This window comes from Symphalangus syndactylus, chromosome 8 (genome assembly GCF_028878055.3).
Source record: "Symphalangus syndactylus isolate Jambi chromosome 8, NHGRI_mSymSyn1-v2.1_pri, whole genome shotgun sequence".
Taxonomy (NCBI): domain Eukaryota; kingdom Metazoa; phylum Chordata; class Mammalia; order Primates; family Hylobatidae; genus Symphalangus; species Symphalangus syndactylus.
This window is the reverse complement of record NC_072430.2, coordinates 68,378,607-68,392,774: the sequence shown is the minus strand read 5'-3', so window position 1 is coordinate 68,392,774 and position 14,168 is coordinate 68,378,607. Positions and strand designations below refer to the sequence as shown.

The following is a 14,168-nucleotide window of genomic DNA, read 5'->3' as shown; positions in this document are numbered from 1 at the left end:
ATTTAGCATGAAATTAAGAAAGCAATTACTTTTAAGATATTATCAAAAAGAATAAAATAGGAATATATTTAACTAAAAAAAGTGTAAAACTTATACTCTGAGAAATATAAAACCCATTTAAAAAATAAAGAATTTCTAAAGAAATAAAAAAAATCATTCCAAATTTCTGATTCAAGGCAATATTGTTAAGATAAGAATCCTCCTCAAATTGATCTACATAATCGATGCAATACTTATCAGAAGGCCAGTAGGCTTCTTCTTAGAAATCAACAAGCAGATTCTAAAATCCATTTGCGGTTGGGAAGGGTCTGGAATAAGCAAAATAATCTTGTTAAAAAGAGAAATATTGCAGGACTCACACTTTCTGATTTCAAAACTCACTACAAAGCAATAGTAATTAGACCAGTTTGGGACTGGCATTGAGGACAGACATGTAGACCAATGGGATAAAATAAAGAATACAGAAATAAACTATGTATCTATTGTCAATTGATTTTTTTATTTCAAAAATTGTTTTTACTTAGAAGCATTCAGAATGTCAACAAAACAGCTGCAACTGTTTCTTTTTTGCAATTAGAGTGATATTCAGTTAACAGAACAATTATTTTGTGTTAGATGCATCACAGACAATTGAAGAAGAAAAAACTACCATACCCATATATAACTAATTTGTGCTGTGCACTAACGAGAACCTGATTTAAATTTCCATGCCAATTTACAACCTCCATATTCTACTAGGCAAGGTTAGTGGCTATTGTAAATACCACCAGAACAGGGCTTTCTAAAGACGCATTCAGTAGTGTGTTAACTATACAAAAAAAAAACGACACTGTACAGTTAAAAAACAAATCTTACACAGCCTTACATTTCAATTTTTTTTTCTTTAAAAGAAGCGAGTTGTGTACAGGGGGATTAAATGCTTTATAGACAAGAAAAAAACTACACTAGAACCAACTTATTCATCATCATCATCTTCATCTTCTTCCTCCCCCGATCTTCATCTTCATCTTCCTCCTCTTCCTCCTTTTTCTTACTTTTTTGAGCCTTTACAACTCCCTTTTTTTGCTGCATCAGGCTTTCCTTTAGCTTGATATGCAGCAATATCCTTTTTGTATTTTTCCTTCGGCTTTGCAGCCTTCTTTTCATGAGGCTGCTTTTCATCTGCAGCAGTGTTATTACACATCCCTCCCAGTTTCTTTACAGTATCACTAGTGGACTGGACAGGATGTTCTCCTTTGATTTTGGGATGATAGTCAGAACAGAACAGACAAAAGGCCAATGGAGGCATCTTAGGTGCATTGAGATCCTTGAATTTCTTTTTTGTCTCCCCTTTAGTAGCGATATATTTTCATTTCTCTTTCATAACAGGCCTTGTCTGCCTTTGCCATGTCTTCAAATTTTCCTTTCTCTTTAACAGACACGGTCTTCCACCTCTCTGAGCAGTTCTTAGAAAACTCTGAGAAACTGACTGAAGCATCTTGTTGTTTCTTCTTGTGCTCCTCCTGATATGTTTGCACAAAAAAGGCATATGATGACATTTTGCCTCTTGGCTTCTTTGGGTCTCTTTTGCCCATGTTGAGTTACTTTTCTTCAGTGAGGCACAGAACTGCCCAGTGCCCATCTGGCTCTCACTTGCCCTGGCACTGTCTCTATGGACATCAATGTACTGCAATGGCTGTAAGAGGGTCAATTCATTTTCAACAAAGGTGCCAAGATCATTCAATGTAGAAAGAGTAGTGTTTTCAACAAATGCTGCTAAGACGACTTGGTAGCCACATGCAAAGGAATGAAGTTCTCACAGGATATACAGATATTAACATAAAATGGATAAAACACCTAAATGTGAGAACTGAAGCGATAAAAAAGTCTTACAAGAAACATAAAGATAAATCTTCATGACCTCACATTTGGCAATGGATTCTTAGATATGATCAAAAGCAAGAGCAACAAGAACAACAAAAACAGTTAAGTTGGACTTCATTGAAATAAAAAACTCCTGTGCTTCAAAGGATACTATCAAGAGAGTAAAAAGACAACTGACAGAATGGGAGAAAATACTTGCAAATCATATATCTATCTGATAAGATATTGTATCTGAAATATAGAAAGAACACTTGCAACTCAATGATAAAAAGACAACTCAATTTTTAAAGTGGGTAAAAAATCTGAATAGACATTTATACAAATAAGGTATACAAATGGCAAATAAGCACATGGAAAGGTACTCAACATCATTGTTCATCAGGAAAATGCCAATGAAAACCTCAATGAGACACCACTTCCGCTCACTAGGATGGCTAGAATCAAGAAGTCAGACAATAACAAGTGTTGCCTATGATGTGCAATAATTAGAATCCTCATACACTGTTGGTGGGAACGTAAGACGGTGCGGCCACTTTGGAAAAAATCTGGCATTTTCTCAAATGGTTAAACATAGAGTTACCCATATGATTCAACACTTCTACTCACAGATGTATACCCAAGATAAATAAAATCATATGTCTGCATAAAACCTTGTACACAAATGTTGATAGCAGCATTATTCATGCTAGCTAAAAGGTAGAAACAACCCAAATGTCCATTAACTGATCAATGGATAAACAAAGTAGGGCATAGTCACAAAATGGAATATTATTTGATCATTACTAGAAATGGCATACTGCTAAGTGAAGAAGCCAGTCAGAAAATATAACATACGATTCACTTTACATGAGATCTCCAAAGCAGGCACTTCTATAGAGATAGACGTTAGATTAGTGACTGCTTAAGGCTGATGGGATGGTGGATGATGGAGGGGCATGATATCTAAAGAGTACTGGGTTTTTTTTGAGACCATAAAACTGTTCGAAAATTGACTGTGTTAATGACTACACATATTTATAAATATACTGAAAACTATTGAATTGTACACTTTAAATTTGTGAATTGTATGGTAGGTGAATGATATCTCAACAGAGCTTAAAATCAAAATACATAAATAGAGGAATAGAAATCTGAGTGTGAGCACAGGTGAATATCCTTTTATTTTCTACTTGATGTAAATTCAAATGACAAGTATTATCCTTTATGGTAATTTTTGCAACTCTTCTAGGAAGATAGACTATAATAAAATTTATTATATTTATAATTAAATTTACATTTAAAGACCAAAAACAGAGTTGTCATTACCTTGCTTTTGCCAATTTGGGTTTGCTAAAAAATTTATTTTTTGATTTTATAAGATTTAAATGTAGTATATGGGTTACTGATTTTCTTCCAGAATATAATCACATTCTTATAAAGACTATAATTGGACAGGATGCTTTACAATTGTGGCAATCCTATCTGAAAGATACATATAAATTATATTTCTAAGTGAGTTAAAGAAATTCTATGTTAAATTTGTTTTGCAGATTTGAAGAGTTTTTGCCAAAAACTAATGTGACGAATATAATAACACAAGCTTAACCCTTGTTATTTTGAGAAAAATTAACCGACTCATACTTTTAATATTAGGTAAGTTTTGGCAATGCTAACAATAAAGTATAATAGATTTTTTTTCCAATTAAAGTCGGCTTACATAATTAAAACTAGCATTTAATTTGATATTCTGTTAAATAAAATTTATTTTTTACCCTGTTTGAAATGTATTTGTGGTTATTCCATATAACACAGAGATGTAGAGTTTATTTTCAAAGTATATTTCATAAGTTTTTTGTTTTTGTTTTTTTTTTTGTGGGGACAGAGTTTCACTCTTGTAGCCCAGGCTGAAGTGCAATGGTGTGATCTCGGCTCACTGCAACCTCCGCCTCCCAGGTTCTAGCAATTCTCCTGCCTCAGCCTCCCAAGTTGCTGGGATTACAGGCACCCACCACCATGCCAGGCTAATTTTTGTATTTTTAGTAGGACGGGGTTTCACCATATTGGCCACACTGGTCTCAAACTCCTGACCTCAGGTGATCCACCCATCTCGGCCTCCCAAAGTGCTGGGATTAAAGGCATGAGCCACCGCACCTCGCCTATTTTATAAGTTTTAAGGATTAATTTAGTTTCATTTTTTCACAATTTTTCAATTTTATTTTGAGGCTGAAGAGTAATTTAGTTATTAATGTATTTAATCTTTGTAAAATGAGAACTGAAGTTGACCTCTGAACAACATGTATTTGAACTGTATGGTTGCACTTACATGCAGATTTTTTTCAACCAAATGTAGATAGAAAATGCAGCGTCTGTGGGCTGTGAACCCGTGTACACCCAGGGCTGAGTTTTCTTATCAGTGAGTTCTCCCAGATCCATTGGGGGACTTGAGTTGTGAGTGGATTTGAGTATACACGGGTGGTTCTGGAACAAATCCCCTGTGCATACTGAGGGATGACTGTACATATAGTATTAGTTTTTGATAATAAACATTTTCTACATATTTACAATTATGTTACATATTAAAAAGTTGTCATGGATGATTTACTGGTATTTCAGTCACCAATTTAACTGCTAATTATTAGTGAATATTTTAAAATTAGGGAAATTAGAATTAGGTGGGAGAAAGGACAGAAGGATAACAGTGCTCCTACAATATGCTCTTCTAACATGTCTGTCACATTAGAAGATCAATATTTAGATCAGTATTTTGAATTAATCTAATTTCTTCTTCTTCTCCCAAGAGAGAAGGAGCAGAAGAAATTAGAGCAATACAAACTACTAGAAACTGAAGTCATAACACTTACGAATGAGGGTTTTGAGCTCCATATTAAGTGATCAGCAAAACCAACTCAGAGCATTTTGAGTGCTTTGGCAAATATTGCTCATATAGGACCCTGTCTATTGGGGAAGTGATTTGGGTAATCGCTAGTGGAAACATAGCAGGTATCCTGCTTAGCTATGCTAGCAATTTAAGGCCAATAAAGCTCTGCCTGTCCATAAATTTCAACATCCTGGGAACCACATGTAGAAGGGATTGTAAGTCAATATCTATACCCAGGTTCAATTCTGAGTTTTGTGAGGCATGAGGTTGTCACAATTTGTGGGAGGGGCCTTCCAAAAGAGCAATAATGTAAAATTAGAAATATAAAAGTAGGTACAGGGACTAGGAAAGGGGGTCAAAAAAGTAAAGAATCATGAAGCTTCTGCTCCTTTGGTATCATAGTAAATCTGTCCCTAAAATCACTAAATGTTTCAGTAAAGACTGATTGACATTAACGTGAGAGGAAAGAAAGCCACTTTTTTAATACCTTAAAACTAGCTTCTTTTGATGAGTTTAGAACTTCAAGTGATCATAAATATGGCCCTACTTCTACCTGTCTTCCGCAGTTAGGGGACACTGGGCTATCTCTGGTTCTCCAGATAAATTCTTGTCATTTGTTTCTTTCTCCATGACACCAAAAAAAAAAAAAAAAAAAAAAAGTTTTGTTTCTATATTGCCATATTTACTGTCAGGAATTTACTTGTTTATTCTCCTAAAATCAGTTTATACCATAAAAATATGTTTTCTTAACACATAACTCTAATCTTCTAAGGCACAAATTCTAATAGAATTCCATTTATTAAAGTTACAATGCTTGCATCCCATTCTTTTTCATTATTCAAGTCCACCTCTGAACAGCAGAATGCACAGAGTTTAAGGCATGCCTTTTATTTGATTTGTTACTATCCTGAGTTATAATATCCTATTTTTGAAAGTTTCCTAATATCTTTCTTCTTAAACTTACTTCATTTAAGTGCCTGTTTAAGGCAGTGAAAACAGAAACACAGGATGAAAAGATCCCTTTGTAATCACAGCTGCACAGAAAATCGAGTTAGACATAAACCATGATAGGCCAACTACATTTAAAATGTTTTATTAACGATAATTCAAAATTGCTTGCCATTTTATTTTTTCATATTTTGACAGTAATCATCTTACCAAAATGGATAATTAATAATTGATATGAAAGAAAAAATCAGCCTTAGAAAAATATCTGAACAGATTTTTAAATGTAAATAACCTCACACTTACTTACAATTAAAAACTATTTAAATATGGCACAGTCTTCATGAGTGTTTAATAAGGCTATACTTCAAGTTTTAAGTCAATTCTATGCTGTGTATCCTTGGCTATACATTTTCTCAAAGTGAAATGCTTTAAAATATGAATTATCCTATATACGCAACTGAATTAATTCTTAATTTTATTTATAAACACATTCTATATGTGCCTATATATAACACTTTTCTCATTGTATTATAAGAGCTACTTATCTGTGAGTCCACCAAAGGAAAGAATAAGGCAGTTTTTATCTTTTTGCCTAGGCGAATTGATGCTCAACATTGTCGATGAATGAATGGCTGAATAAATACATTCACAATTCTCTCTGTGTTTTAAAGTAGATGCAGCTTTATCCAGTTATCTCAAAAGGGATTAAAAAGTTACTAAAACAAGTTATTCATTTAAAATTCTAATAGCACTTTGAAAAGCTGAGTTAATAAAGATTTTGAAAAGACAATGACTTACGATGAAGGATCTCAAACTGATTGCTGGTAAGCCAAATATCCCTCCGTAGTGGTTTGGCTGGCTCAGGTTATTTTTATTTTTACTTTTTGAATGTGAATGTTTAGACAGGGCATCTACTCTCTAGTTCACCATAGGATCTATCATCCCTATTACCTTAGACGAGACCTAACTCTTACTTCCTTGTTATTTGCATAGCCACTTAGCATTTGAGTCTGGGATCTCAGTTCTCCTAGGGAGGGAAAGTAAACAGACTATCTTGTAATTGATAAACTGTAATCACCCTTTCAGGCTTACAAGTATTTTGTAGCCAACACAAATCCATACTAGAATAACAAATGAAGATTTAACAAAACAAAATTTAGCAAAAGCATAATTGAGAATCCATGATATCGAATTGTGGAACATTCTAGGAATAGCCTTAGTGAATAAATTACATTCCTACTATTCTCCAGTTGTTTGAAAAGAACTGAAATGAAAAAGAAAGGTAATTTTGAATAGTTAAAAATATTTAGTCACTTGTTTATGTCTTATCACTTGTATTTAGTAATGCTAGTGTATCAATATTCGTATTAAATTTGGATTAAACCTTATTGATAATGGCAACAGAATAAAGGGGCACCAGGAGATCAAAAATAAGTACAGTACTCAATATATAAAAATCTTGCTCCAGATTAAAGATAAGTTACTCACAAATAACACATTCTTCTCCTCTGATAACCTCTAGCCATCAACATTTTTCCTTTCTTTTAGAGCCAGCCTAAGCCTCAACTTCAGCACAACTTCCGTAACCAAGTTCACTCTCAAAGCAAGAACTCAGCTTCCTCAAAGTGCACTTATTATCTTTATCAGATTACTACTCTTTAACAAATTTGTAAGCCTGCAAGTTTCAGTACTAGTAATTTAGCACCCAAATTCAGTACATAATTTTGATTACTGTGATGTAACATGTTGATTATATATAATGCAAAGCATCATTCAATAATTGGTATTTACTTCACTGAAACTCTTCAATTATATTATGAACACTTTGTCAGTAAAAGTGTGATCTCTTTTTGCCTCAACTGTGAAGTGAATACATCATCATTCCTGGAACATTGTTAAGATTTTTAGGTCACACATCACTGATTACCTTTTGTTTTTGAAAGTTTCAATACTTGAGGTTCTGGAATCTGAGGAATGTAGATTTTCTCAGGGATATAAAAATATTCTGGAAGGCTCACTTCTGTTGTGTATGAAATGGTCTTAGGCTTCCTCAACTTTGAGGTATGAAAGAGCATAAGAGTCTGTGAACAAACAGTAAAATTAGAATGTAATTTTCTTAACTTTCACCTCCAAAACACAAAAGAGAGCATTATGTATTTAGACTATACCTTTAGGAAAAAAATCCATCAAGGATTGAATTTGATCATTTCATTATTTTTATTTAATTGGTGGAAAACAGTACAAACACATTTCAGAAAACCAGTGGAGTCCTCCTTTATTGAGAGATGACCAATGTCCCCCGTGCTAATGCTTTCAGCACTGAGAAATTCATTGCCTTGAGAGGAAACCATTCCACTGCCGACCAGCATTTGAGAAAGTGCTTTTCTCCTTGAGCTGAAACCTGTACTCCTTCATATCTACCCATCAGATATATCAGATACATTCTTATTAGTAGCACAGACTGAGGCCTTCTATTTCACAAATGACAATTTTGTGAATTTATAAAAATAACTGGGTCCCACCTCTCCACAGATGTTCAAGAACTCTCTTACCTACGTTTGTTATTTTTAGTTCCTCAATGATTACTCATATAATGGGGGTTACAACAACTCACCTCCATGCATATGCTCCTCTAGACAAAATGTAGTTCAATACTACTCTTCATAGAGTGGGACACTTAATATAAGCCCAGATCTCTAAGTGTAAGTGAAGCAAGTTAAAAGTGACTTTTGTTTCTTTAGGCATATTTTCAATTCAATTAAACAACGACCAGGCTCATATCATTCATAAGATGTCAAAGGATAGGCAAAAACATGTGAGAAAAGTTCTTAAGATTCTAGGATTTCAAAATCTGACAGGAGAAACAGTTAAACATAAAAGTAAATCCAATAAAAACATAATTTATTAAATGTAATAATAAACACATATGCTGTATTCCAAGGAAAAAACTAAAGGAAGAAGGAGAAAGAAACTATATATATGCATACACAATGAAAAGGCTAGTCATGGACAAAATAAGACCTCTCTCAACCATTTATAATTTAAATAAAATGTTTTGACAAGAGGTAATAATGAAGAAAATGAATTGAAAAAGAAAATGGGAGGGCATTATAACAGGCTTAAATTTTATAATAGCCACTAATTGAAAAATTTTAATCTAATAGTGTACTGAAAGTTGAACATAAGCCTTCTGAAATCTATTGTTCTATATCAGAAAGAAGTGGTTTGGTTTGAGCTAAAGAAAACCAACAACTTCTTAGAAGCACAGTACAGTCAAGAAAGTATCAAAGCCTCAGGATTTAACATTTTTGAGCCAATCAGAAATTCAAAATCCAGGTCATTTAAAAAATATCATCATCAATTATTAGAAATCTGGGATTAGGCTGTATTGATTCTAGCATTCGGACAAATAAAAAAATAAATAATTTCTACAATGCCAAGTATTTTGATATTTATAAATGAAAATAAATCTTAAGAATGAAAAATGTATATAAAAATATGTGTAAGTTGCTAAAACAAAACCTCACTAATAGGTTTTTTTCTTTTTCTTTTTTTTTTTGAGACGGAGTTTCACTCTTGTTGCCAGGGCTGGAGTGCAATGGTGTGATCTCGGCTCACTGCAACCTCCGCCTCCCAGGTTCGAGCAATTCTCCTGTCTCGGCCTCCCAAGTAGCTGGGATTACAGGCGCATGCCTCCACACTAGGCCAAGTTTCTTGTATTTTTAGTGGAGACCGGGTTTCATATTGGTCAGGCTGGTCTTGAACTCCTGACCTCAGGTAATCTGCCTGCCTTGGCCTCCCAAACTGCTGGGATTACAGGCATGAAACAGTGTGCCTGGCCAGTAAGAGCATTTTAACAGAGACCTGAAGTAACTGAGAGAGGCAGCCCACTACTGTGCAGGGAAAAGTAACAGAGGAAGTTCAAAGGCCATGGGGAAGACACCTGGCATGTCTGAAGCAAAGCAACTAGGCATGTGCTGAGGGAGTGGCCTTAGAGAATGGACTCCAATAGAAAAGGTGAGATGAGGGAAGGAAGAGGAACTGATGGACTCCTACATGACGGGTCATGTAGATCATCCAAAGGATATGGGCTTTTAACAAACATTAGCTGGAAAGCCAGTAAAAGAATATGCACACAGGAGCAACATGAGCAGGCTTGCGTTTACAACAATCGCTTTGGCTGCTCTGTGAGAATAGATTGTACCTAATTCCAATCATAAAAATAGATTGTACCTTATTTTAAGCTGTAATGATAGAGTCTATAGCAATAGTTAATAGTAATAATAGTGTACTATTAGTATGGAGTAGTAATAAGTACCTCAATATCATGCATAAAGAGTACACTTATTATATATATGAGGTAAGCATTTTACATATAATTATTTCAGTTTTTACAAAGTACCAATATCTCCATATAAAAAAATACAAAAATTTAGGCTTGAGAAGGTTTAAATAACCAGCCTACAGTCACACAGCTGGACAGTGTTGGAGTCTGAATTCTCAGCCTGGCTATCTGACACCAGAGATGATTCTACCTGGGTACAAAGCAAAATACCCTGGGCAACTTTTAGAACATATTCCTACCCACCCCCTCCTAGTGATTCATATTTAATTTTTCTTGAGTGGGGCCTGGGTATGGGCATTATTTTAAGTTCTCCAGGGCACTCTAATGTGCAAATAGAAATGAAAACTACTGTGAATTAATGACTACACTGTAATGCCTTAAATTACATAGTAGAATGCTTTGTTTCAGATTAATTATTTAACAAGGTATAAAGGAAAAAATGGCAACTGAGCTGTCCTTCAGTATTCATTACTTTTCCTTCTAAAAATGTTATTTAATCAAAATAACATTTTAAATAGTAACAGCTCTGTAACTCTGTGTATTTTTAAAGAGAGAGTAATTGAAGTGAATCATCTATTACTCCATTCCCACCTCGATCTTCGTCAGTCCCAGGAGGGCGATGGCCACACGGATACTACTGCTCTCTAGAGTGCCTGTGATCAACCTTCGCTCATACTCAATACTCGACATCTGTTGCTGTGCTGCAAAAGCCAAAGCCTTTTCCTTGGCTTCATTAGTCATCGGCAATTTAAGGTCCACATACAGGATTTGATGGGATTTGCCTTTCAAATATACAACTGGATATTTCTTATTAGGCCCTGGAGGAAGAAAAAAAATTAATGAATACAATGAACATTTATGCCCTTGACATTGTCATCCAGGATGGACTTGGGAGGTTTGAAATATAAAGTTGCAGTTATGGTCATTATGAAACAGAGTAAAAATAAATGCACAGTACATGTCTATTAGTTCTAATTCAGTAATTAAAGAGCAAGTTTTCAGGAATTAAAGATTACTGGTATTCTCTAAGAGATCTAGTCAAATGATTGGTCCATATAAACGTCATCAACATTCTCAAAAATTCAGTGACCATTGTGCTCCTATCAGTGATAGGTAGCAGGAGAGTAGACATAAATGTGAAAAAAAAAGACACCTGTCAAAAACTCCCAAGAACTGCCATTTTCTTTCACTGACAACATTTTAATGCTTAATTCCTTAAGGAACAATGATCAAGAACTGGAGGCCAGGGTAAAATTCCAGGTTATATAACATTATGTAGATTTTTTGAGAGTATAGTAATTTCCAGATTATTTGAGAAATGGAAAGTGTTGCCAAGTAAATATTTTCTATGCCAAATTCCAATATTTAGCATAAGACTGGAAAAGGAAGACTTAAAAAATCACCATTGAAATTTTTTAATTGGTAAAATGGTGCTCTATTTCATGGATACTGACATAATAAAGTTAAAAGAAGCCCTTTCAAAATCTAAACACATAGAAGGGAAGCTTGCTAAGAGTATGCTTAGGTCACTATATGAGGAACAGTCCGTTCTTCAACATTAGAAATGAAATAAAACACATGTGTACTCTACCTTCTTCTCGAGTACTGCTGTAATAAACTGGACTTGAAGAAGTATTCACTGGAAGGCAACTGGAAGGCAAGGGGGTCATACCTTTTCCTTCTGCAACATATATTAATTGTCCAATCTAAAACACAAGACATTATAATATTAAATTTCAAAATCTCTCATAAAAATATGATAACTTTTTCTGCTACAAGGGAAATCTGCATACTATAAGAACTACCATGCATTGTGCTTTTATAAGCAACACAGCCTATAAATGGGTAAACAAAGGTAAGGCACAAATATAGTTCAACCATGGTATGGGAGAAACTTTGCCTGCAACCAGAGCACAGGGATTGCTTAAGGTCTCAGGATTGCATTGATAGCAGTTGATCTTCCCAAATATCCTCAGGCAACTGCTGTCTTAAAATGAACAAATGAGGAAGCAAGAAACTTTTTTCCTTTAGTCTGTAACTTACTATTGGAGAGGAGTGACATCAGTTTTGCCAGGCATCTGAGTCCCCAAAACTCTACATTTTAAAGTGCAGGCTTTCAAAATGAACATGGAAAAGTCTAAATTTCTTTTTTGTTTAAATAATTAGACCAGAAGTAGAAAAGGCTTAAGAAAGAAAAGAATCTTTTATTTGATGAATAAAAGCCCTCTTTAATTATCCATCCCAGAGAGGCATTAAAACTTGACAGCAGTTGAGTTTCACACCCCCCTGAGCTAAATAATTACTTCTTGAGGCCAGTTGATATGTGGTCTCTACACTAACTGAAGCCAAGTAGCCATAAAATGCCATATGCTAGAAACCATACCTCATACTCTATTGTTCAAACAATGTATAGCCAATCATTAGCCAATATTATTTCTATAAAAAATCAGGGAGGGCCGGGCGCGGTGGCTCACGCCTGTAATCCCAGCACTTTGGGAGGCCGAGGCGGGCGGATCACGAGGTCAGGAGACCAAGACCATCCTGGCTATCACGGTGAAACCCCGTCTCTACTAAAAAAATACAAAAAATTAGCCAGGCGCAGTGGCGGGCGCCTGTAGTCCCAGCTACTCAGGAGGCTGAGGCAGGAAAATGGTGTGAACCCGGGAGGCAGAGCTTGCAGTGAGCCGAGATAGGGCCACTGCACTCCGGCCTGGGCAAAAGAGAGAGATTCTGTCTCAAAAAAAAAAAAAAAAAAAATCAGGGAGGATTCCTGTCAAACAACTTTGTATCAGCCACTCTTGTTCCTTTTTGCCTTTAAAAATCTGTTTGTAATAAAGGATGAAGGGAGCACTACCCAAGGCAACCTGGAAGTAGGTCATCTGCAGCTATCCTGAACCTTGGCCCAAATAACCTCTCCAACAGGCTAAAGAGGTAAGGCAAAAACAAAAGCAGGAATAATGCAAGGGCAGCAACATGATATAGTGAAAGATCAGTAGATGTGGACATGCCTGGTTTTAATTGGCACTGCCATTTCTTAGATACTAGGCTTCAAGCAAGTTTACTAAACCTCTGAAATCCACTTTCCTCCTCTGTAATATGAGATGATCAATACCTTAATTTTAGGAACCTAGAGTTTTAATAAAAAGGAACAGGAGAGAGGGAGTCTCAAAAGACATATGCAATCACAATGGTTGAACCTTATTTAGATCCTGATTCAAAGAATCTTAAAATGAAGTGACAGAAAAAACATACAAATAAGTATAAGACAATTGGAGAAATCTGAAAACAGCTTGGATGTTTGGATGATATTAAGAAAAATTTTACCATATTTTTAATAGCAAGGATATCTTTGGCAGTGTCAAAAAAACATTTTTGTTGTAGAAACACTTACTGAATTGCTTATGAATAAAATCCTGTGATCACTGGTATTTGCTTCATTATAATCATGAAACATCTAGATAAATGATGTAAACCAAAAATAAAATTCTAAGATCCCAACTAACTAAATGGATGCCTGCCCAGCCAAAGGTATTCCAAAGTTAACCTGAAAAACTAGTTCAGGCCACGACAGGAAGTGGGGGAGTCCAGACCTGCCTCATTATACCCTCCTCTCATTGGAATTCAGGCACAGCTGACCAGCATTAACATTACAACAGAGACCTTAAGACTGACAAAACCGGCTCTTTCTAGCAGGAAGGTATCAACATGAAATAGCAGGCCCTGAAAGAAATCAAAGTATTTTATCTCAAAATAGATTTCCTTGACATTTTGAAATGGCCCTGCAAAGCTGTCACTTATGGGGATAACCTACATTCTGTAGAGAACCCCCTTTCCTTTTCTGGGTCTTTTTCCTGATCCAGGAGAGAATTAACTAAAGAGTTTGGCATCTTTTTAAGTCTGATAAGAATAATTTGCTATCTATTCCTTCTGAAGCCTGCTATCTGAAGACTTCATCTGTATTAAGAAGAATCTTGGTCTCCACAACCCAGTATCTTAACCAACATTCTGCCTTCCATGTATTCCAGATCTTTAGATATACTCTTTCAACCAATTGCCAATCAGAAAATCATTGAATTCTATGACCTGGAAGTCTCCACTTTGTGTTGTCCTGCTTTCTGGAAAGAACCAATGTATATCTTACATGTATTGATTGAT

General features: G+C 35.1%; 1 protein-coding gene and 1 pseudogene across 1 annotated transcript in view; both read right to left on the bottom strand.

The window, feature by feature from the left end:
• LOC129487942 (cilia- and flagella-associated protein 47) overlaps positions 1–14,168 on the bottom strand; it is a 477,840-nt gene that overhangs the window by 178,358 nt on the left and 285,314 nt on the right. The window contains exons 43-45 of the mRNA XM_055289494.2: positions 11,605–11,719; positions 10,605–10,831; positions 7,596–7,749 (exon numbers count right to left, since the gene is read on the bottom strand). Coding sequence (XP_055145469.1) covers positions 7,596–7,749; positions 10,605–10,831; positions 11,605–11,719 — 496 coding nt within the window. The remainder of the gene's footprint in view (positions 1–7,595; positions 7,750–10,604; positions 10,832–11,604; positions 11,720–14,168) is intronic.
• LOC129487943 (high mobility group protein B1-like) lies at positions 918–1,574 on the bottom strand (annotated as a pseudogene).